The sequence below is a fragment of the Magnolia sinica genome, chromosome 6 (assembly GCF_029962835.1).
Source record: "Magnolia sinica isolate HGM2019 chromosome 6, MsV1, whole genome shotgun sequence".
In the NCBI taxonomy this organism is placed as follows: domain Eukaryota; kingdom Viridiplantae; phylum Streptophyta; class Magnoliopsida; order Magnoliales; family Magnoliaceae; genus Magnolia; species Magnolia sinica.
Genome location: NC_080578.1, coordinates 88,642,021 through 88,667,447, shown reverse-complemented (window position 1 = coordinate 88,667,447; position 25,427 = coordinate 88,642,021). Strand labels below are relative to the sequence as shown.

The 25,427-nt window shown below is 36.7% G+C and overlaps 1 protein-coding gene, 2 long non-coding RNA genes and 1 other non-coding gene across 4 annotated transcripts; all 4 read left to right on the top strand.

The window, feature by feature from the left end:
* Positions 1-4,075: 4,075 nt before the first annotated feature.
* LOC131250435 (small nucleolar RNA R71) lies at positions 4,076-4,182 on the top strand. The gene has a single exon (XR_009173363.1). It is a non-coding gene; the product is annotated as a small nucleolar RNA R71 (small nucleolar RNA).
* An 11,326-nt stretch (positions 4,183-15,508) lies between these two features.
* Positions 15,509-18,701, top strand: LOC131249708 (DNA-directed RNA polymerase V subunit 1-like). The gene is made up of 2 exons (XM_058250483.1): positions 15,509-15,669; positions 18,275-18,701. Exons 1-2 carry the CDS (start codon positions 15,509-15,511, stop codon positions 18,699-18,701), a joined length of 588 nt encoding a protein of 195 aa, XP_058106466.1.
* Positions 18,702-20,054: 1,353 nt separating this feature from the next.
* LOC131249033 (uncharacterized) lies at positions 20,055-21,033 on the top strand. The gene is made up of 3 exons (XR_009172642.1): positions 20,055-20,134; positions 20,223-20,471; positions 20,582-21,033. It is a non-coding gene; the product is annotated as an uncharacterized LOC131249033 (long non-coding RNA).
* A 2,350-nt stretch (positions 21,034-23,383) lies between these two features.
* Positions 23,384-24,227, top strand: LOC131249032 (uncharacterized). Its single transcript, XR_009172641.1, has 3 exons — positions 23,384-23,444; positions 23,689-23,847; positions 24,129-24,227. It is a non-coding gene; the product is annotated as an uncharacterized LOC131249032 (long non-coding RNA).
* The last annotated feature ends 1,200 nt before the right edge of the window (positions 24,228-25,427 follow it).

Below are 25,427 nucleotides of genomic sequence, written 5' to 3'. Positions count from 1 at the left end.
GTTCCAAATCTAGCAAAAATATTTTCCTTGAGGAATCGTATGATCACTTTGTTGTCATTGGTCCTACTTGGAACTACCTCAATCTACTTTGAAACATAGTTCACACCAACCAATATATAAAGAAATCCAAAAGAAGATGAAAATTGACCCATAAAATCAATACCCCAACAATAAAAAATCTCTAATGGTAAAATTGGGGATAAAGGCATCATGTTACGACGGGACACTCTTCCCAACCTTTGACATCTATCATAAGCAACACAGAAAGCATGGGTGTCTTTAAACATGGTGGGTCAGTAAAAACCACACTGCAAAAATTTTCTTAGTAAAAAAATGGCCACCACATGCTTCCATGTGGCAAAAAGAAATAACACTCTAAACTTCATCCTTTGGGACACAACGTCTAAAAATTTGATCAGTCTCATATTTATATAAATACAAGTCATCCTAGAAGAAGTTCCTAACCTCGGTTTCAAAACGCTTCTATCTTATGACTTCCAATGATATGACATTTTTCCCGTTATAAGATAGTTCACTATATCCGCATATCAAGGCAATTTGGAGATCGCAAATAATTGTTCATCAGGAAAAGTGTCCTGGATATGCATCTCCTCAGTGGAATCATCTAACACCAATCTAAAAAGGTGATTGACCACTACGTTTTCTACTCCTTTCTTATCTTTAATCTCTAAGTCAAATTCTTGAAGTTGGAGGATCCATCTCAAAAGTCTCGGCTTGGCATCCTTCTTAGATAACAAATATTTCAAAGTCGAGTGGTCCGTGAAAATGATCACTTTGGATCCTAGCAAGTAGGACCTAAACTTACCAAAGTAAAAACTACTGCAAGTAACTCTTTTTCGGTTGTTGAGTAGTTCACTTAGGCTGAATTTAGAGTTCTACTCGCATAATGAATAACGTAGGGCCGTTTATCTTTCCTTTGGCCCAAAACAGCCCCTATGAAATAATCACTTGCATCGCACATTAGTTCAAAAGCAAGTGTCCAATCTAGTGGACGCATGATAGGTGTAGTGGTAAGGGATGATTTAATTTTATTAAAGGCACTTACACACTCATCTGTCCACTTAAATGGAACATCCTTTTCAATAAGATTAGTTAAAGGTCTAGTAATGACACTAAAGTCCTTGATGAATCTTTTATAAAAACCAGCATGCCCTATAAGTAATCTAATATCTCTAACAGTTCGAGGGATAGGTAGATTAGCTATGATATCGAGTTTTGAGCGATCTACCTCGATTCCATTTTTAGAGATAACATGGCCCAAAACAATTCCCTTTTGAACCATGAAATGACATTTCTCCAATTTAAGACAAGGTGTTTCTCTTCACGCCTAGACAAGACAAGAGATAAATTGTTGAGGCATTCCTCAAAACTACTCCCAAATACAGAGAAGTCGTCCATGAAAACCTTAAGAAACTTCCCAACCATATTTGAAAAAATACTTAACATACACCGTTAGAAAGTTGCTGGGGCGTTACACAATCCAAATGGCATCCGTTTGAAAGTAAATGTGCCAAATGGACCAGTGAACGTGGTTTTCTCTTGGTCTTCAAGGGCTATCTCTATTTGGTTATATCCAGAATATCCATCAAGAAAACTATAAAAGGAGTGACCTGCTACCCTCTCTAAAACTTAATCAATGAATGATAGAGGAAAATGGTCCTTCTTTGTGACCTGGTTCAATTTTCTATAGTTAATGCAAACACGCCAACCAGTGGTGACATGTGTTGGTATGAGTTCATTATTAGAATTCTGCACAATAGTTATTCCAGATTTCTTTGGGACTACTTGAGTTGGACTCACCCAAACACTATCATACATTGGGTAGATGATTCCCACATCCAATAATTTGATCACCTCATTTTTTACAACTTCTATCATGTTTGGATTGAGACGCCTTTGAAGTTGTTTAATTGGTTTGTCGTCCTCATTGAGGTAGATCCGATGGGTACATATAGAAGGGCTTATACCCTTGATATCAGAAATGGTCCAGCCCAAGGATCCTTTATGGTCCCTTAGAGCTTTTAACAATTTAATCTCTTGATCCTTGTCTAAAAATGAAGAGATTACCACAGGATAAGTTTTATTTTCACTTAAGTATACATACTTAAGCTTATTTGGTAGTACTTTTAAATCAAGCTTTGGAATATTGGTTGGTGATGGCAGAGGTCGCAAGTCCTCAATAGATAGGATTTGAATGCGTGGTCTCCATTGGTACATACCAATGTCCTAGGTGGTAGTGCTCTCATTATAATCAGAAATTTCAGCAAGCACTTTTTCTAAATCAGAATTTTTTAAGTCCCCAATGACTTGAATCAATTCCTCAGTCAAACTAGGTTCCAATTCCTCTTCTTCTATCAAGCAGTCCATGAAATTCAGCTCATGGATTTCATTATTATCAATGGGCTGCTTACATAGATTGAAAATATTTATCTCTAGAGTCATGTTACCAAAAGACAAGTTCATCATTCCATTCCTGCAATTTATGATTGCATATGAAGTTGCTAAGAATGAGCGGCCTAAAATGATGGGAACTTGATCGCTAACATTTACACATGGTTCAGTGTCTAGTACAATAAAATCCACGAAGAAATAGAATTTCTCCACTTGGACTAGCACGTCCTCTAAAATTCCCCTTGGTACCTTAATAGAGCGGTCAGTGAGTTGGAATGTAATCGTGGTTGGTTTAAGCTCGCCTAACCCCATTTGTTTGTAAACTGAATAAGGTACTAAGTTGACACTTACACCCAAATCTAGTAAAGCATGCTCAATTTGGAAATTCCCAATAATACAAAGAATAGTGAGACTTCCTGGGTCTTTATATTTGGGTACAACCCTTTGTTGAATGATAGTACTCACTTTCTCAGTAAGGAAAGACTTTTTATGCACATTTAATTTCCTCTTTATAGTGCACAAGTCCTTGAGATATTTAGTATATGATGGAATTTATCTAATGGCATCAAGCAGAGAAATATTAACAGTAACCTTTTAGAGCACATCCAACACTTCTTAATATTTTATGGGGACAGTCGGATTCTGAAGTCTAGATGGGAACGGAACTGGAGGCTCATATGACTTAGTCTCTTTATCTTTTTGCTGTTGCGCCTCTTGAACCATAGTCGGTTCATCATTTTCTTGAGACAGTAGCTCATCCTCTGGTATTTCTACCTTTTGCATTATCTTGTTATCGACTTCTTTTCCACTTCTCACGATAATGATGGCCTTAGCTTGTTCATGATGTAGCTCACTTAGATTTGAGTCTCCAAGGAAATATGTGTTTCTAGGGTTTGGCACAGTTGAGAAGGAAGGGTGCTTTTTTCCCTAGCATTTAGTTGAGTCTCAATCCTAGCCACAACTATCTTTAATTCCTGATTTGATTGGATTAGAGACTGATTCATTTGAGCTTGAGAGTTACGTGGTCAATGCATCCTCCATAGATGATCGCTTTGGTGGGGGCACATATGGTGTATTGTTAGGTGCCCCAAAGAAGTTATTTTGTGGAGGCATTTGAGGTGCATTGGGCACATTAATTTGTGGTCCATTCCTCCAACTAAGATTAGGATGGTTACGCCAATTTGGATTGTACATGTTTCCAATTGGTTGCATAACTGACCTTTGATAATTATTTATAGCATTTGCTTGATTATGCTCATGCGTGATATTTTGTACAACTGAGATTATTGGACAATCCTTTGTGTCATGGTCTGTACCACCACAAATGCTACAAAAATTACCTAAGGAAGTGTTTGCTTTGACCATATCAACCTTCCTAATTTTCAAGGCTTCGACCTTTCTAGTTAATGCAGCGAATTTTGCATTAAGGTCGTCTTCCTCTCTTAGGACATACATTCCCGCTTTCTCTCTAGGAATGGGTCTAGTTTGGTCTGATTTAGCAGAGACATCCCATGTCTGCGTATTCTCTGCTAACATATCTAGAAAATCCCAAGCCCCATTATGATCTTTGTCAAGAAAGGTTCCACCACACATCATCTCTATGAACTGACGGGTATCCATGGTGAGCCCCTTTCGGAAAGCATCAATCACGTGCCACAGTTCATAACCATGATATGGACAAGTAATTAGAATGTCTTTGAAGCGCTCCCAAGCTTGAAAAAATAGTTCATTCCCCTTTTGGGAGAATGACATGATTTCTTGTTTTAGTGCATTTGTTTTGTGCTCGGGAAAGAACTTTTTCAAAAACTCTCTACTTAAGGCTTGCCATGAAGTGATGGTATTAGGTCTTAGAGAGTTGAGCCATGCTTTGGCCCAATCCTTTAAAGAAAATAAGAATAACCTAAGCTTAAGTACATTCCTATTGTCATTATTTACTTCTAATGTTGCAATTACTTCCTCAAAGTCCTTAAGGTGCAAGTAGGGGCTTTCAAAATCCAAGCCATGAAATTTAGGAATTAATTGAATCACACCTAGTTTAAAATCAATGTTCCCTGTGTGAGCAGGGAAAACTATGCAAGATGGTAAAGTTGATCTCTCAGGGTATAAATGTTCACGTAAAGTCCGTGGTTGGTTTAACACATTCCTACACTACTAGAAAAATAGGCAAAGGTGACGGATTTAATCCATAGCCATAGATCTATAGCTACGGATTAAATCCGTAGCACCTTCGTGGCACGACCATTGTCATAGGTCTCGAAATAATAGGTCTAAAACCTATGGCTACGGATCTAATTCGTAGCAATAGGTTAAAATAGCTACGGATATAATCCATAGCAAATTCTTCTGTAGCCAAAAAAACCTACAGCTACGGATATTATTAGTAGCTAAAAGTAGTGTTGGATCCGTAGTAATATCCCGAATTTTATAACAGCTACGGTTAATATCCGTAGCTATAGCCTACATTAAAAAAATATATATAATTATTCATTCATTCATTTACCACCTGTATAATCATTCATTCATTCAATTACCACGTTCATAATCATTCATTCATTCAATTACCACCTACATAATCATTCATTCATTCAATTATCACCTACATAATCATTCATTCATTCAATTACAATCACATATGAGCTGCCTCAGATTGAAGCAATTACTAATGGTGAAGAGTTACAAGACCATTCAGCAATGGTGAACCAAGAACCATTCTTTGGCCTCATATGATCTGCCTTAGATTGAAGCAAGGCAAGAGAAACACTTTCATTTCAGTTGCGGATGACTTCCATGGCTAGCTGGTGAGTAGTCTTGTTCTGCAACTTTGCAAGTTCATCCATGGCTTCATACGTGTCTTTGTCAGCAAAAAGCTTTAGATTAAATCATGCCGATGCCTTTGTTATGCCTTCCCACTTCTCAATTGTCTCTTTTAGTTTGTCAAAGCCCTGCATAGGACAGGAAGAAACTTAATGTATGCTTACTTTGCTGGTATAGAATCGTTCGGATTTTCTATTAGTTGCCTCAGGAATGATATGTAGATGAAAATGGGGCAAAACCAAGCATTAAGACACTGCCGATATAGAAATTTCTGTGGTAGTGTTCTTTTAAAAATGGTTAGACATTTGCTAAATTTCAGATCTCAGAACCCATGATATAATTCAAGTTACAAGTATGGCTGGAAGAAATTCAGATGTTGTAAATAATTCAAGTATGGTTTAGGTTTAGGTTATAGGTTAAGGTTTTAAGTCATAGGTTTTGGTTTAGGTTAAGGTTATAGGAATAGGTTAAGGTGTAGGTTTAGGTTATAAGCTATAGGTTTAGGGAATTGGGAATAGGTTAAGGTTTAGGTTTAGAAAATCGGGTTCGGGTTCGGGATCGGGTTTAGGTTTGGGTTTTCAAGTTTAGGTTTAGGTTTAGGTTAGAGAGTTGAGATTAGGATTAGATGTAGGTTTAGGTTTAGGGATTTGAGAATACATTTAGGTTTTAGGTTTAGGTTTAGGTTTTAGGTTTTAGGTTAATGTTATAAGTTTAGGTTAAGGTTTAGGTTTAGGTTTAGGTTAAGGTTGAGGTTTAGGTTATAGGTTAAGGTTTTAGGTCATAGGATTTGGTTTAGGTTTAGGTTAAGGTTTAGGTTTAGGTTAAGGTTTTAGGTCATAGGTTTTGGTATAGGTTAAGGTTATAGGTATAGGTTAAGGTTTAGGTTTAGGTTTAGGTTAAGGTTTAGGTTTAGGTTATAAGCTATAGGTTTAGGGAATTCAGAATAGGTTAAGGTTTAGGTTTAGGAAATCAGGTTCAGGTTTGGGATCGGGATCGGGTTTAAGTTTGGGTTTTCAAGTTGTGGTTTATGTTTAGGTTAGAGAGTTGAGATTAGGATTAGATGTAGGTTTAGGTTTAGGGATATGAGAATACATTTATGTTTTATGTTTAGGTTTAGGTTTTAGGTTTTAGGTTTTAGGTTAAGGTTATAGGTTTAGGTTAAGGTTTAGGTTAAGGTTGAGGTTTAGGTTATAGGTTAAGGTTTTAGGTCATAGGTTTTGGTTTAGGTTTAGGTTTAGGTTTAGGTTTAGGTTTTAAGTCATAGGTTTTGGTTTAGGTTAAGGTTATAGGTTTACGTTTAGGATTAGGTTAAGGTTTAGGTTATAAGATATAGGTTTAGGGAATTGAGAATAGGTTAAGGTTTAGGTTTAGGAAATTGGGTTCGGGTTCGGGATCGGGTTTAGGTTTGGATTTTCAAGTTTAGGTATGGGTTTCGGTTAGGGAGTTGAGATTAGGATTAGGTGTAAGTTTAGGTTTAGGGATTTGAGAATACATTTAGGTTTTAGGTTTAGGTTTAGGTTTTAGGTTATATGTTAAGGTTATAGGTTTAGGTTTAGGTTATAGGTTAAGGTTTTAGGTCATAGGTTCTAGTTTAGGTTAAGGTTATAGGTTTAGGTTTAGGTTAAGGTTTAGGTTTAGGTTATAAGCTATAGGTTTAAGGAATTGAGAATAGGTTAAGGTTTAGGTTTAGGAAATCAGGTTCAGGTTCGGGATTGGGTTTATGTTTGGGTTTTCAAGTTTAGGTTTAGGTTTTGGTTAGGGAGTTGAGATTATGATTAGGTGTAGGTTTAGGTTTAGGAATTTGAGAATACATTTAGGTTTTAGGTTTAGGTTTACGTTATAGGTTTAGGTTTAGGTTTAGGTTTAAGTTTAGGTTTAGGTTTAGGTTATAGGTTTTGGTATAGGTTAAGGTTTAGGTTTAGGTTTAGGTTAAGGTTTAGGTTATAAGCTATAGGTTTAGGGAATTGAGAATAGGTTAAGGTTTAGGTTTAAGAAATCGGATTCGGGTTCGGGATCGGGATTTGGTTTGAGTTTTCAAGTTTAGGTTTAGGTTTAGGTTAGAGAGTTGAGATTATGATTAGATGTAGGTTTAGGTTTAGGGATTTGAGAATACATTTAGGTTTTAGGTTTAGGTTTAGGTTTTAGGTTTTAGGTTAAGGTTATAGGTTTCGGTTAAGGTTATAGGTTTCGGTTAAGGTTTAGGTTTAGGTTTAGGTTAATGTTGAGGTTTAGGTTATAGGTTAAGGTTTTAGGTCATAGGTTTTGGTTTAGGTTAAGGTTATAGGTTTAAGTTTAGGTTTAGGTTTAAGTTAAGGTTTTAGGTCATAGGTTTTGGTATAGGTTAAGGTTATAGGTATATGTTAAGGTTTTGGTTTAGGTTAAGGTTTAGGTTTAGATTATAAGCTATAGGCTTAGGGAATTGAGAATAGGTTAAGGTTTAGGTTTATGAAATCGGTTCGGGTTCGGGATTGGGATCGGGTTTAGGTTTAGGTTTTCAAGTTTTGGTTTAGGTTTAGGTTAGAGAGTTGAGATTAGGATTAGATGTAGGTTTAGGTTTAGGGATTTGAGAATACATTTAGGTTTTATGTTTAGGTTTAGGTTTTAGGTTAAGGTTATAGGTTTAGGTTAAGGTTTAGGTTAATGTTGAGGTTTAAATTATAGGTTAAGGTTTTAGGTCATAGGTTTTGGTTTAGGTTAAGGTTATAGGTTTAGGTTATAGGTGTTGGTTTAGGTTTAGGTTAAGGTTTAGGTTTAGGTTTAGGTTTAGGTTTTAAGTCACAGGTTTTGGTTTAGGTTAAGGTTATAGGTTTACGTTTAGGTTTAGGTTAAGGTTTAGGTTATAAAATATAGGTTTAAGGAATTGAAAATAGGTTAAGGTTTAGGTTTAGGAAATCGGGTTCGGGTTCGGGATCGGGTTTAGGTTTGGGTTTTCAAGTTTAGGTATGGGTTTCGGTTAGGGAGTTGAGATTAGGATTAGGTGTAAGTTTAGGTTTAGGGATTTGAGAATACATTTAGGTTTTAGGTTTAGGTTTAGGTTTTAGGTTATATGTTAAGGTTATAGGTTTTGGTTTAGGTTTAGGTTTAGGTTATAGGTTAAGGTTTTAGGTCATAGGTTTTGGTTTAGGTTAAGGTTATAGGTTTAGGTTTAGGTTAAGGTTTAGGTTTAGGTTATAAGCTATAGGTTTAAGGAATTGAGAATAGGTTAAGGTTTAGGTTTAGGAAATCGGGTTCAGGTTCGGGATTGGGTTTATGTTTGGGTTTTCAAGTTTAGGTTTAGGTTTAGGTTAGGGAGTTGAGATTAGGATTAGGTGTAGGTTTAGGTTTAGGAATTTGAGAATACATTTAGGTTTTAAGTTTAGGTTTACGTTATAGGTTTAGGTTAAGGTTTAGGTTTAAGTTTAGGTTTAGGTTTAGGTTATAGGTTTTGGTATAGGTTAAGGTTATAAGTATAGGTTAAGGTTTAGGTTTAGGTTTAGGTTAAGGTTTAAGTTATAAGCTATAGGTTTAGGGAATTGAGAATAGGTTAAGGTTTAGGTTTAAGAAATCGGGTTCGGGTTCGGGATCAGGATTAGGTTTGGGTTTTCAAGTTTAGGTTTAGGTTTAGGTTAGAGAGTTGAGATTAGGATTAGATGTAGGTTTATGTTTAGGGATTTGAGAATACATTTAGGTTTTAGGTTTAGGTTTAGGTTTTAGGGTTTAGGTTAAGGTTATAGGTTTAGGTTAAGGTTTAGGTTTAGGTTTAGGTTAAGGTTGAGGTTTAGGTTATAGGTTAAGGTTGAGGTTTAGGTTATAGGTTAAGGTTTTAGGTCATAGGTTTTGGTTTAGGTTAAGGTTATAGGTTTAGGTTTAGGTTAAGGTTAAGGTTTAGGTTTAGGTTTACGTTAAGGGTTTAGGTCATAGGTTTTGGTATAGGTTAAGGTTATAGGTATAGGTTAAGGTTTAGGTTTAGGTTTAGGTTAAGGTTTAGGTTTAGGTTATACGCTATAGGTTTAGGGAATTGAGAATAGGTTAAGGTTTAGGTTTAGGAAATCGGGTTCGGGTTCGGGATCGGGATCGGGTTTAGGTTTGGGTTTTCAAGTTTTGGTTTAGGTTTAGGTTAGAGAGTTGAGATTAGGATTAGATGTAGGTTTCGGTTTAGGGATTTGAGAATACATTTAGGTTTTATGTTTAGGTTTAGGTTTTAGGTTTTAGGTTAAGGTTATAGGTTTAGGTTAAGGTTTATGTTAATGTTGAGGTTTAGGTTATAGGTGAAGGTTTTAGGTCATAGGTTTTGGTTTAGGTTAAGGTTATAGGTTTAGGTTTAGGTTTAGGTTAAGGTTTAGGTTTTAAGTCATAGGTTTTGGTTTAGGTTAAGGTTATAGGTTTACGTTTAGGTTTTGGTTAAGGTTTAGGTTATAAGATATAGGTTTAGGGAATTGAGAGTAGGTTAAGGTTTAGGTTTAGGAAATCGGGTTCAGGTTCGGGATCCGGTTTAGGTTTGGGTTTTCAAGTTTAGGTATGAGTTTCGGTTAGGGAGTTGAGATTAGGATTAGGTGTAAGTTTAGGTTTAGGGATTTGAGAATACATTTAGGTTTTAGGTTTAGGTTTAGGTTTTAGGTTATATGTTAAGGTTATAGGTTTAGGTTTAGGTTTAGGTTTAGGTTATAGGTTTAGGTTTTAGGTCATAGGTTTTGGTTTAGGTTAAGGTTATAGGTTTAGGTTTAGGTTAAGGTTTAGGTTTAAGTTATAAGCTATAGGTTTAAGGAATTGAGAATAGGTTAAGGTTTAGGTTTAGGAAATCGGGTTCAGGTTCGGGATTGGGTTTATGTTTGGGTTTTCAAGTTTAGGTTTAGGTTTAGGTTAGGCAGTTGAGATTAGGATTAGGTGTAGGTTTAGGTTTAGGAATTTGAGAATACATTTAGGTTTTAGGTTTAGGTTTACGTTATAGGTTTAGGTTTAAGTTTAGGTTTAGGTTTAGGTTATAGGTTTTGGTATAGGTTAAGGTTATAGGTATAGGTTAAGGTTTAGGTTTAGGTTAAGGTTTAGGTTATAAGCTATAGGTTTAGGGAATTGAGAATAGGTTAAGGTTTAGGTTTAAGAAATCTGGTTCGGGTTCGGGATTGGGATTAGGTTTAGGTTTTCAAGTTTAGATTTAGGTTTAGGTTAGAGAGTTAAGATTAGGATTAGATGTAGGTTTAGGTTTAGGAAATTGAGAATACATTTAGGTTTTAGGTTTAGGTTTAGGTTTTAGGTTAAGGTTATAGGTTTAAGTTAAGGTTGAGGTTTAGGTTATAGGTTAAGGTTTTAGGTCATAGGTTTTGGTTTAGGTTAAGGTTATAGGTTTAGGTTTAAGTTTAGGTTAAGGTTTAGGTTTAGGTTTAAGTTAAGGTTTTATATCATAGGTTTTGGTATAGGTTAAGGTTATAGGTATAGGTTAAGGTTTAGGTTTAGGTTTAGGTTAAGGTTTAGGTTTAGGTTATACACTATAGGTTTAGGGAATTGAGAATAGGTTAAGGTTTGGGTTTAGGAAATCAGGTTCAGGTTCGGGATCGGGTTTAGGTTTGGGTTTTCAAGTTTAGGTTTAGGTTTAGGTTAGAGAGTTAAGATTAGGATTAGATGTAGGTTTAGGTTTAGGGATTTGAAAATACATTTAGGTTTTAGGTTTAGGTTTAGGTTAAGGTTGAGGTTTAGGTTATAGGTTAAGATTTTAGGTCATAGGTTTTGGTTTACGTTAAGGTTATAGGTTTAGGTTTAGGTTTAGGTTAAGGTTTAGGTTTAGATTTAGGTTAACGTTTTAGGTCATAGGTTTTGGTTTAGGTTAAGGTTATACGTTTAGGTTTAGGTTTAGGTTTAGGTTTAGGTTTAGGTTTAGGTTATAAGATATAGGTTTAGGGAATTGAGAATAGGTTAAGGTTTAGGTTTAGGAATTCGGGTTTGGGTTCGGGATCGGGTTTATGTTTCGGTTTTCAAGTTTAGGTATGGCTTTAGGTTAGAGAGTTGAGATTAGGATTAGGTGTAGGTTTAGGTTTAGGGATTTGAGAATACATTTAGGTTTTAGGTTTAGGTTTAGGTTATAGGTTATAGGTTATGGTTATAGGTTTAGGTTTAGGTTTAGGTTATAGGTTAAGGTTTTAGGTCATAGGTTTTGGTTTAGGTTTAGGTTATAGGTTTATGTTTAGGTTAAGGTTTAGGTTTAGGTTATAAGCTATAGGTTTAGCCAGCTATAGCTAAGGTTATAGGTTTAGGTTTAGGTTAAGGTCCAAAGTCCGTAACCTTTGCTCGATTTTTTGGTAGTGCTATGAACTTCATTTTCATCCTCAAGAGGAGGATTATGTTGATTTTCTCTATTTTGATTTATAGTTGGATCTGGTAGATTTGGATTTGGATTATCAACTGGGTCTGCCAATGAATCCAAGTGATGTTGAGTACCTCTTCTAAATGAATGATCAAGGCTTGGAACTAGTACCCCTTCAGATGAGAGTCGATTGTTTTGATCCCTACTCCAACGAGACATAAACCATCCACACCACACAACAAATACCACTAATTCAAATAACAAGTATGATACTTAAAATAAAAATAAAAACTTAAATCAACAACCCAGGCGGCAGGGCCAACCATGAGGGTTCAGTCTACAAAACAAAATAAATCAATAACCCAGGCGGTAGGGTCGACCATGAGGGTTCACTCCACAAAGCAAAATAAATCAACAACCCAGGTGGCAGGGCCGACCATGAGGGTTCAATCCACAAAGCAAGATAATAATAAAAAATAAATAAATAAAAGTAAAACTAATGCAGAAATTAAACTATGCTAATCTGGAAAATAAATTCAGCGGATGATCTTTATGATCAGACAGCAACTGTAGGAGAACCATAGCACTTGGGTAATAAAATCCCAAGCAGGGCAACCTTATGTCATAGTTAGTACCTGAAAGACCCAACTGACTTTATTTTCAAAGAAAAAGAAAAGAGAAAAAAAATCTACAGAAAATCTGGAGGGTTTAGAAGAGAACTTACCTTAGAAGAAAACTTACCTTAGCTATCTTTCATAGATCTGATCTATCTCAGTCTCTCCCTGGCAACGGCGCCAAAAACTTGATTGCTTGCCTCCAAGTGTAGAGGTTCATAAGTAGTATCCCGTGAATACAGGGTCGATCCCACAGAGAGATGAATTGTGAGAAGAAAAAAAAATCAAATGCAAAACAAACTAAGTAATAAAAATTAATCTGATGATTTAATTTTGAGATTTTTGAATGGATGTAATTCAACTGAATAAAATAACACCCAAGCTTCAAAGTTCCACACATAAGTTAATGTTCCAAAATCATGATGACTTGGATAACATAACTAGGATCTGAGCACTATGGTCAGCCTAATCGAAAAATAAAACAGTTTAAATATTTTAATAAATGATATAAAAGATTAGAAAATAATGGATTTGCACCATTGACATATATTCTCAAGCACCAGTGATTTTAAGTATTCAATATCTATAGGATAATGAATATCAAAGAAATATAACAGGTTGAGAACATCTCCTATCTAAGAAATCTGATTGATCTAGGGTAAGCCTATCCATCAATGTGGATCTCATATGATGGAAATATATGAATCTCACAAGAGGATAAAAAAATAAAACCTAAATAATAGATAACATGCATACACCATTCTTCTCATTATTAAAACAATCAATCATCATTATCTTAAAGAAATATTGAACCCATGTGTTTCCCTTCTAGCTTGGGCTAGAGGGAATTTAGAAAAACATAATTAAATTGCAGAAATAAAAAGCAACAAGAAATAAAGAAAAAATTGTAAATATAAAAGATCTTTAAAAAAACAACTTACAAAGCTTTAATAAAACTAAAAACTCTTTAAAAATCCTAAATTTTGCTTTGAGATGCCTTGAATAATGTCTTGGAATGCCCTAGGAAGCCCTATTTATAAGTAAGGAACTCTAATTTTCGTACAAAGTTGAAAAACCCTAGAAACCGCCTCAAATATATGTATTTTTTTAAAATAGACTTCTCGCTGCATAGTTCGTTTAAAACAGACTTCTTACTGTGCAGTTTCCTAAAATAAACTTCACAACTTTAGAATACACTTTTTCAGGACGATTTCAGGATTCTTCACTTCAAATCTTCGATTCTTTTCATTCCTCACTTGGTTTTCTTGGATCTTTGGCATGTGAATTCTTCAATCTTGGTCTCCTAAGATCCATCCCTTACCTTGGTGATTTTTGAGCATCAAATTCTTACTTTTTAGCACCATTTTTCAATCTAAGCTCTTAAATTCACCTTGCAACACATACATGAGTAAAATAAAATATTAAGATGATTTATGTTCATAAAACTAAGATATAAATGGGGAAAATTATGCAATATTTGAGTCTTAACAGTAGCAACCTCTAAAATTGTCACTACCAAAAAAATGACCAAAGGCTACGGACTATTCTGGTTTTTAGCTACGACTATAAACCGTAGCTAATTTGCTACGGCTTAAAACCGTAGCTAAAATTGTAAAAACCGTAGCAAAAAGCTAACTCCGCTAGACGTACGTACAACCTTGGATATGTCATAAGGGACTCTATGAGGCCCATTAAAATGTGTGTACTCCATCTAATACGTCTATCAATTTTTTAAAAATATTTTATGCAAGAACCCAAAAAAGGAAATAGATCGAAAGCTCAAATGGACCACACTGTAGGAAAGAGTGGAGATTAATCCATTGATCGATGGTGTGATTCAATTAACCTTCGATTTGCCTAGATTTTGGGTTCAATTACTATAAAAAAATATTATAAAATTAATGGATGGAGTGGATATATCGATTGCATCAATATGGACCCCACACAGCCCTTGACAAGGTCGTCCGTCCAGATCCCGTCAAAAGTGAGCCGTGGAGGGCCATGCAATGGCTACGGTCATATTAGATTTTAGCTACGGTTAAAAACCGTAGCAGAACCGTAGCAGGAAAAAATGTGAAAAACCGCGTTGCCTTTTTCTTTTCCCCCTCTCACAAAACACCCATTTCCCTCCACTCAACCCTATTCCGTCTCACTTCCGACCCTTTCTCTCTCTCTCTCTCTCTCTCTCTCTCTCTCTCTCTCTCTCAATCTCCCGCGCCCCTCTTCTCTATCTCTCTCAATCTCAATCTCACGCATCCCTTCACTACAAGAAAAAGCCGGTGATCATGGAAATCACCAGCAGTCGTCCGCCCCTGCTTTTGAAACGTGGCTGCCAGTGAAAGGATGTGATTAAAACAGAAAACCTGGAGGGAATTTTTCATTTCCCTCTCTTATTGTAGGCGCACACTCCCTCTTCTCTCTCTCTCTTGTCCGACGCACTTCTCCCTGCCCTCTCCCTTCCCCGATCTCTCTCTTCCATCTCGCTTGTTCCTTTGCCTTCCTCGATCTCTCTCCCTTCCTCTCCCTCCATCTCTCGATCTCCCTGATTTCCCTCCCTCCATCTCTCGATCTCCCTAATCTCCCTGATCTCCCTGAAAGCAGCCATTGATCGATCTCCCTCCAATAGCTGACGAGAATAGAAGAAATCGGAGCACATGAAGTGAAAGGTACTCTCTCTTTCTCTCTCATTTCCTCTTTTAATGGCCAGAAATTAGGCAGCAACCATGAAAGTGGCAGCCATATCTGCCGTTGTCCATAGCCTCCTACATGTTTGAAGAAATGCTTCAACTAAGAATCCCTAGAATAGATGAAACAACCCTGAAATGGTAGTTTCCTAACTGTCCCCTTTCCATTTTGGGGCCTTTAAATCAACCGCACCCATGGTAAATAACATGTAGTGAACTTGCAAAAAGGTGGAGTTTTTTTATTTTTTTATTTTTTAATTTTTTTATAGTTTTGGTATTATTGAATAATGCCCACATGGTCTTGAGCTTTATACAACTACAGATACCTTTCCTCATAATGCTGCTTCTCTCCCGCTGTTAGCTTTGTAGAGCAGTGTGGGAAGGAGCAGATTGGATTGAATACAAATCTGGGTTTTTTTGAGTTTTTCTTTTGGTTTGAATTGTGTTTGAGTAGTTGGTTTTTAAGTTGTTGTGGTAGGGTTCTTGTTTTTTATGGTTGTAGATTGAATAGAAATCTAGGTTTTGTTGCTTTGTTTTGGTTTGGGTTGCTGTTTGGGAAGTTGGTGTGGTGGGATCTTGTTTTTGATGGTTGGAGCTGAAATGGGTTGTGTTTGTTTCTTGATTTTGAGATCTAGGTATTGAAGATTTTGAGACATTGTAGTGGATTTTGCAGTGTTCTGGGGAATTTGTGTTTTGTTTGGGTAGGGAAAATGGCTCCAAGCTTGGACATTTCAGATTGGTGGGTGAAGGAAACACAAAAGGGGACCCCAGTTATCGTTACAACGAAGAACCACAACTACTCGGTTGTGGAAATCAATAGCCCAAACACTGCATTCCAGCAGGTCGATAAGGACAGGGGGAAGAAGGCCAAGTAGTTTACTTGATGTTCCTGTTTTTGATTGTTTCAGTTGGAGTGCCAAGTGAACTCCATCCGTCTATTTTGGTACTAGCTTAGAATAGATGATCCACTTGTGTAAGATCCAAGTCACTCATTAGGTGATCCCAATTTGTAGCTCCATGGTTTAAAAAATCAGACTTCTTTTATTTTTTTTTTTTTGTTTTTATTTATTTATTTATTATTATTATTAAGGAAGCATATGTAGAGTGTAAGCACTTGCTTCTTGCATTTATATTTGACAAAGAAGATCGAACATCTCCTGTGGCAAATGAGGTATTGAGGAAGTTTCTCTTTTTCAAAATTAATTAGATAGTTTCTGCCATCTTTGCTCTTGTTCAAAATTAATTTCTCTTGTGTTTATCTTGCACGTGATGTGGGTCCTTCGTTGAAGCAGTATTAATTTGCTGGAGAACATAGGAGCATGTTATTTTGAGGAAAAGCAGGTCCTATTAATTTTCAGGGATGCATGCAACGCGGTATTTGCAATGCATTCTGATTCACCATCAATTGCTCGTAGGTAAGGCCCTTTGATCCTTGAGCATTACTCTTTAACCTCTCTTTATGTTGATCTTCTTTTTGTCAATTTGTGTTGATTTATGATTTGAGAAGAACCCTGTTTGGTTCTGGTTGTGGTGGTTATCTTCTTCCTCTTAATTGCTCTTGGAAGGGTTACGAAATGTGATTCTATTTGTTGGGAGTAGATATAAGGTACTGATCCTAAGGAAATGTATAGTTTTTGGAGGATCTGAATTCCATGAATTTTGTATTGATGGTGTGGTGATCCAGTTTATTAAATCATTTGGAAAAAATAAACCATTTTGTTGGTCTACTATGCCATGCTGTGGATGGAAACGTCATGAAGATTATCTCATTTTGGAAGATAACCAACCCTCTAATTTTGTATTGATGATGTTCAGAAGAGAAATTCTAAGTGAGAAGGTAGACATCTGGGTAAGTCAATCATCACCCCGTATTTTATAAGAGACTAAGATCAGTCTATCATTTTTTGAACAATGCATGTTAATGGTGTATTTTAATTTGACATTATCTACTTAGTATAACACATTCCTTTTCTACATGGCTAGTAGATTTAGCATATGCTGCAATTGCCTGATTGTATACTTTACCAGAAAATATAACACTAAGAATTACATGGAAAATCACAATAGAGGAGATCAATTGCTTTAACTTGCATTTTTCTGTTTTCTTCCGTTTCCTACTTCCACTTTCATCACTAACATCTTTCTCATTCATGACTTCTTGCATATGATTAAAATAGGGAAAAAATTACTGTGTTGCATGATTAGAAATTGGAAAAATCTAAATTTTTTGGTGAATAACATGGCTAAGGTTCGTAACATCTGCTACCAAGTAATAAAAATTGACTACATTGAATCAAAGAAAAATAGAATAAACTGGATTTCTCTCGAAAATCCCTCATTTGAAGCTAGGTATAAAAAAATGGTTATGTAAAAGTAACAGTGGGACCTCATTACGCAATAACAGGGCTGTAATGCCTGATCTGAAAATAAAAAAGGCTTGTAATGAGCCTGTAATGGCTGTAACAGGTTTGTAATGGACTGATAATGGGGGCAATATTTTTTTTTTCTTAAATTTTTTTTTGACTGCTATGGCCCCTATTGTATTGTCCATATGGCCAGCCGTTATGGCAGCTATTACTGTTGCTGTTACTGAATACTTTTATTTGAATCCTCACCCAAGTGCACGAATCAAGGTCTTGTAGGGTTGTGACCATTTAGTAAATGGTACCAAAATGCATGCTAGATCCTAAATGATACATTATCTACCTTGGGTAGGATATGAGACCTTTTAGAACTGTTGTTGGCAATGTACCTCCTCCATATTTTGCGTGTAATTTACCTTAGAAGGAAGTCTACTTATTTTCTTATCATAGTGCATCTGAGATCCTTGAAACTATCCTAGATTAGTGCATCTATAATTCTGCGACGGATTTCATGGTAAAAAGAAATCTTAGATTCAGGATAATTGCCTAATAGCCATCATATCTAAGAAATGAGTGGAGTTGTAGTCTTTGGTGTCATAGTTTCATGAATTACCATAATATAGACTGTAGGATGTTTTTCATTAATTTGTTCTTAGATTATCTATACATTCAAGCCTATTTAAACAAGTTCTAGTTGGACAGATGTGTTCAAAAAGTTCTATCTAAACAAAACCAAAACTTTTGAGGTTAACGAAACAGGCTAGTTTGTATAGTAAATTGTGGCCCCCCAAGGATTGAAATGTCCTAATAGTTAGGCTAGAGGATCTAAACAGTGTATCTCATTTGATCAAAAGCTCAAATATTTCACAAGTGTGCCATCCTGATGTGTGCTCGAATAGGTAGGGCTCCACCCAACACCAGGCTTGAAATCTAGGGCTGCTACCTATGGTGAATTGCCCAATCCAATCATCAAGTGGGCCACCATTATATGCAATGAGTGGTTAATTTAAGGGCACTAGTAACTCCCATTCAATGCGTTGGAATTAGGGTCATGTTTCAATGATCCAAACCTGATGGTCGGAATGCTAATGGGATTCTCATTGCCACTGGAAGACGCTTGGATCTATTCGCATGTGAGGAAGAGAAAATTCTTAATGATGTTGAACCAATTTTGCTGTCGACAAAACGAACTCTGCATAATTCTAGCTACAATGACGGTGATCGGCTATTAGATGAAGATCAGTCCTGGGTACTCAATAATGTTTTTCAGCACCATCCTAACAAAGCGACAAAAATGGGTGAAAAGATTGACTATGTCACAGTTGGTAAGCATGACAAATACCAAGGTACCAGGTGCTTTTTTGTTATCTCCACAAATAGTTTTAGAGCGGATTTCTCTTACCTCAAATGCCTGAAGAACTATGTCAAGGAGAAGTACCCTGATGGTGTTAAAGCCTTCAACCAAAAGTATTTCCAAAAGCGCCGCTTAAAGGGCATGAACCAGCAGCAAACGGGCATGAACCAACAGCAAACACAGTAGCTCTAGATCCAACCCCCTTGGGAAGATAGAACAATGAGTTTGTGTAGTGGGTTTTTTACTACACATTGGTCATATGTATATATTTTTTGCCATATGCCCTTCCCCAAATGTGGTATTGAACAAGCACAGTGGAAAGCGAGCTACTTGGGAGTATCCATTTGTTGTGGCTGGTGTAAATATCACATTCATGATCATGCAAATGCTAGATTTGAACTCCCGTAAGAGTCATCTCTCTCTCTCTCTCTCTCTCTCTCTCTCTCTCTCTCTCTCTCTCTCTCTCTCTCCTTCCCTCCCTCCCTTCCTCTGTGTGTGTGTGTGTTCTTTGTGACACACACTAACAGGTCCCAAGCCTAGGTAAATTTGGACGGTTGGTGTCAAATGGGCAACTCAGCATTCTTAAGAAGCTGACCCGAAATAGCTGAGACAGCTATGATGATGACACACAAATACATATACATGGAATGAGTGTTTTTCCTTTTTCTTTTTTCTTTTATGTAATTATTGCCATGGATATTAGTAATATTCTCAAGGCATTGGTATCATCATATCATGATCCTGGTATGAGCACTGCATGAATAATGTTGTGTTCAGTTCATTGCTATCTGAATCTGGGTTCCGTTTTTCATGAAACCAAAAATGGCAAAAAACAAAAAAGAAAAGAAAAGAAAAGGACATGGCACCAATCTCTGCATCAGTGTTTGTAAACGAATCTGTCATAGCCTATAAACTTGAAATTCTATGGAATGTGTAGCTACCTGATTGAGAACTTGTCACTAATAATGGCTTATATATATTTGTAGCAAAACGAATCTGTCACTAATGATGGCTTTCAGGTTAGACAGAAGTGTCTATGGCCCTCAGACCTAAGAATATGTTTTTATACGTGGGGCAGGCCCGTGAGATTTATTTATTTTTTGTTAGTTGCGTTGTTTGTCGAAGATCCTGAAATTTGATATGGTTACAGGAATTTGCAGCCCCAAACAAATCACTGTTCCAAAATTGAAAGCCTATGAAGGTAAGTTGTGTACACAACTATTTACTAGTTAGCTTTGTATCCCTGCTAGGTCTAAAAATGAAAGTATTGGCTATGTGCTGTAGGTACGATCTGCTACACTCGACACATGGCTTCCAGAACAGGTTGCATTTATTCAAAGTAAGCATGCAGAACACTTCTCAGCCTTCTTTATGAGCTTTTTAATTGCCACAAATCTGCCTACCAATGAGGACAACTTCTTAACCTTCTTTATATTGATTTTAATATTGGTCTTACTCTTTTGGTTGTATGCAACAATGGGAAATGAGAAGTTATAGATCAGATTACTTTCTTGAAATTTTCTATTTTGAAGTTTTGTAGCTAAAAATCTTTATTTTTTCCAACCGAACTATAGGAGATTCAGGCAAAAAGAGCTCTTCAGAACTCTGTATTTCCAGCTGTAAGCAGAGTTTGGAATTTTATTCTGTGGAAAATAGGATTTTTTTTTTTTTTTTGAGACTTACAATTCCTTTTCCCTTTTGAAACAGGCACTGGCAATGAAGAGGTGGAGTACAAGCCTCTCCCTGGTGGTCTAAGAAATGGTACTAAAAAAGAGACTAGGACATCTGGAGATGCAGAGGTGAGTTTATGTTGTTAGTTGTATTCCCATCTATCTAAGCTGTTGGAGTAATTTCTTGTAACCATCCCAAGTCCCAGTCCTTAAGAATGTTTACTGGAATGACCTCATCCCTTTTGTCTCTGTCTGGATTGCATTCCTTGCACTACAGATTGCCAAAGTGAGAGCTCTACTATGCCTCATTTTCATGTTCAAGTGCGGTAGATTTTCCTGTATTGTGTTTGTTAGAACATGAGCAAACCGATCAGTAGCTTGACCTGTTTGATGCAGCATTACACAGCAACCTGTTCGATAGCATACTGGGTTTTGAACTTATTGCAGGTACGATCTTGCTCTAATCCTTGGTTTACACACATTTTGAACTTACTGAGATGTGGTTACAAAATTTAAGTACAGTAGTTATTTGATTTAAAAGAATTACACTGTTTACATTTGGGACAACAGATAGGAATGTTATCTCTTTACAGCTAGTTTACAAGAATATGTTATAGTCTGTTTTCCATAATTTTTTAGTACTTGGGCCCCATTCAACTCAACCTGCATATTTTCTGACCGAGCAACTCAAAGAGTTTTTAAGATTACTTCGATAAGAGATGAATGCTCCTGAGAAGCCTGGTTTTTAATGTGTTGGAGTATCAAATGTCTGTCTATTGATATCTCTCAGATCCTAGTTGTTGTTGGGGTGTCTCTACGTGAGGTAGTTAGCTTATACAAAGGTAGAAGAGTAATCGCAAATTTTGTGGACCTATGAGTAACTTGAAAAAAAAAAAAAAAAATCAGGTCTAACATTGTGGACCTATGACTAACTTGAATTTTAAATGGGTAAAAAGAAAAAAGAAAAAAGAAAAAAGAACCATGATCCATTTAAAACCGAATCGGTAGTAACCCTGATCCACTTTGGACTGCTTGACTGTAAGCAAATTTTGTGACCTTATGATAAAGTTGGATGGCAATTAGCCATCATAGTAGCCCTGTGAATGTTTCAAGGTGGGTGTCATTATCCCTACTACTTCCTGTGGTGTTGTCTACTTGAGCTTTGGAATTGCCTCATTTTCTGTTTCATGTCTAAAATGAGCTCATAAATTAATAGACGGCTCTCCATTCTCATTTTTCTCATGCCTGCATTAAGAGTAATAATAGCACACTAAGAGAATGCCGCCTCTCCATTCTCATTTTTCTCAACCCTGCAACCCAAAAGAAATTAGCAACTGCAACTCAGCAACATATCAGTTGTTTGGATGTGCCAATCAATGAGAAAAAGAAAACACAAAAGAAGTTCTGAGTACTTCCTGACAGCTACTTCTTGAAACAGTTCACAATAGAAAGCTAAGGTGCATACAGCTAATTAGTTTAGAGGATATTCCACAGTGGGATGTGAGAGTTCTCAAAACTGCAACTAAGAGAACTGAAATTCACCATAATCCATGGGCTGCAATCTATGTTAAGCATATCTTCATGTCTCTGATGCCCCACTGAGCTTGTACACGTTGGTGTTCATAGACAGAATAAAAGATCATAGACTTGTGAAGGAAATGTTAAGGCCCTTTTCGTTAGAGGCCTGAAAATGAGTTCATCCCATTTTAGTTAACAGTAATTATGTATTACAGGTCCTGATCTGTAATACATAATCACTGTTAATAAAGCAATTATATTGCTCTGATCCTTGGAACGACAAGCCACAGGTCAACCGTATGTGTTCATGCAGTCCACAAACCAATTGGCACGTAAACACGACAAATGTTTAACCAGCTTTTATAGCTTAAGACACAAAGGAAAACACTAAGATAGACTAAACCACAATCCTTTCAACACAAATGGGACCGATCACAAAGATAACCAAGGGACCCATGAAATCATTTGGATGCATGCCCATTGGGACACATGCGGTCCACCAAATTGACTAGACAGTCCATTGGTGGGATCATGGCACACTTTGTACTGCACTAAGACTACAACAAATGTCATCATCTCAAACCACTTGACTGGCATTCTGCAAATGAAGATCCTTTATATTGCGAACATGATTTCTTCTTGCTGATTGAGAAACCCTATGGAGTTATAAAGATATAAACTCTCTAACAGATTCATGGAGTAATTAGACAGATAACCTAAAGGTTTCACCCATTCTAAGGACAACGCATATCATGTCATTGCAGGTAAGGTCCATCTTGAGATGATGAAAATACTTGTAGATCAGGACCCTCTCAAACAATGTTTCAGAAACCATGGCAGAATGGATGACTTAACCCAGTACACAGTACCAAATGTCTAGCCCCAAAAAAGAACCATGATCCATTTAAAAACTTAAATAGGATACAAAAGTTTTTGATCAAGCTGATATTTGTTTTTTCCATTCTTTCATGTCTATGTTAACTTGTGAACAGGTTGGATTTCAAATAAAAATCATGGTGAGCCTTAGGAACGTTTCAACGGTAGGCATCAATCTCACCATTGTTTTTTTGTGGTGGGGTCAACTACATAGTTGGATTTGCCTCATTCTTTAACTCATCCTCTAAAATTAAATCTCCAAATAGATGGACAATGTAGATAAAGCACATACATCATAGTGGGCTCACATACATCATAGTGGGCCTATGGAGCTTGATGACGTCACTTCGGTAGTGACTCTCGCTATTCAACCTATCAGTAGCTAATCTGCATCCAAGTAGGATGCTGTTGTATTGAGGGAAGCAAGTTATGTGGTTCCCATCATGAGGTATGTGTTATATCCAAACCATCCATCCATTTGGCGAGCTCATATTAAAGCTTGAGACGAAAAATAAGTTGCAAAAAGCAGCGGGGGATTGAACGTCTACCATTGAAACCCTTTTTGGGGTCATAGAAGTTTTGGATCAATATGATTTTATTTTTTTCATCTTCATACAGGTATTTATGACCTTATGAACATATTGGATGGAAAATAAACTTAAATAGGCCATAGAAGTTTTGGATCAATATGTTTTCACTTCATCCAATTGGGAATGACCTTATGTTTACACCTTCAGCAATGGAGAATATGTGAAATTTGGGTTAGGTGAATTAGAGCAATGGTGCGTGCAAGACAGATATATATTCCAATACTCCACGCCGTGGAGCCCTGCTCATCCTTATGCAGGTTCATTTGGTAGAGCAGGTTTGCAAGTTCTGAGCTTTCCATCAGGTGGGATGCACTGTTTAGATCTTTTGGCCTAGAAATTAGGCCACTTCATACCTCAGGTGGGAAATAGCATACAATACAAATGCACGGTTGGAAAATTTGTTTCAATGGAATAGCCTGAAACTTTTAGGCTAGAAAATTGAAACAATGTAGTCCCTGATAGGGGTTGGGTCATGAACTTTCTTCATTGAAGTCAATCATGTGATCCTATTGAATGCAGATGGAGAAAGACACTTCACCCTTCTAGGAAAAGGGTAGGGAGAAGGACTATGGATGAAGACAAGCACTTGAAAATAGCTGTGATGCTTTTCGGGCAGAAAAACTGGATGAAAATTGCTCAGTTTGTCCCTGGCCGAACTCAAGTTCAATGTAGAGAGAGGTATTTCAAAATAATTTCCAAAAAATTTAACCTGACTAATTGCTTAAAACCATTAGTTACTATTCTACCCCTATCTTTGATATACAGATTCTCTCTTTCTTATTGGTAGTAGCTGAGCATTTTAAAGTACTATTCTAATACCACAAATAGTCGAAAGGGAGGCACATGCATAAAAAACAAGGTTTGTAGGATTCATTCATATATCAATATTATATATATATAAATATAAAAGAACGAACCATTGATTTGACTAAATTGCAGAGTCTTGACTGTGGTGACAGGTGGGTCAACACTCTGGATCCATCTTTAAATATGGAACCATGGACTGAAGAAGAGGACCCTAAACTGAAAGCAGAAATCGCTGAACATGAACATTGCTGCTCCAAGACACACCACTTCTTTTTTCTCTTTTTGGGTTATGGTGTATCAGCAATTTGGCCGGTCTGGATTGCAGGACAATTATCCCATGTGTATGATTGAATAGGAGTGGCAATGGCTGTGGCCCAGTCGTGTATGGATAGGGCTTGGTCCCCTTGGTTATTATTATTATTTTTCTGTAATTTTGCTCTGCAGATTCTTGAACTGCCAAGTCGCCCTTACTTTGTTGGTGTCCAGTTTCATCCTGAATTCAAGTCGAGGAAAACCTTCCGCAATTTTCTTAGGTATCGTCTCTATTGGCTAGTAATCCTTGTAGTAAGTAAATGACAAAAAATTTGTTGTTTCTTCAATTTAAGCATGTATTAGTTGAAGTGCATGCCTCCATGCAGAGTGAGATGATGTCAGAATCGCTTGACAATGTCTTAGACGATGATGAGGCTGAAGAGGAAACTGAGGAACTGACAAACCAGGTAAACTTCGCCTTTATTTAATAATGGAATCTGCTTTATGGAGCTAACCCAAAAAGAAGCTGTTCTGTCAAGAGATATATCCATCTCCTGTAGGTATTTGCTGCTTCCTTTTCAACTGAATTGAACTATGGTTTGTGCTAGTTTTTCTTTTACCTTTTTTTTTTTTTTAAATGCTAGGAAGTGATACATCGGCCAGTCCCAAGCCCAGGTAAGGGAGGACTGGTCGCAAGTGGGCAGCTGCTGTGACTTGCACAAGTGGAGATGCTTCTCCATATTGTAATTGTGTACTAAAACTCCATATATCTTAGGTGACAAACACCCTTTCCAAAAATGGACAGTCAAGTAAGTACTGTGTCACATGTACTGGAGAGTACCTCTTCAATATTCTGATTCATGGTAATGTCACTGTATGTGTGTGTGGGAAATGTTCCTATAAGGTCGAGCTTGACACCATGAGTCAGTGGTGAAAATAGGCCCGACTGGAACCTATCAGCCCCTGAAATGGGCGAGTCATGACTTATTCATCGACGGAATGAGTTGGTCCGAGTCGGCCTGTCAAAGACCATGCTCGTCTTAGAGTAGAAAAATGCACTAGCAAAGATTTGAGTTTTATTGTTTTGACAAGATTATAATCCTTTGCTGGATATTCACATTTCTTATTTTTTTTTCTTTCTTTTCTTTTTGGTACTAAGAGAATAAAATTGTGTTTTCAAGTTTGCCAATGACACATGT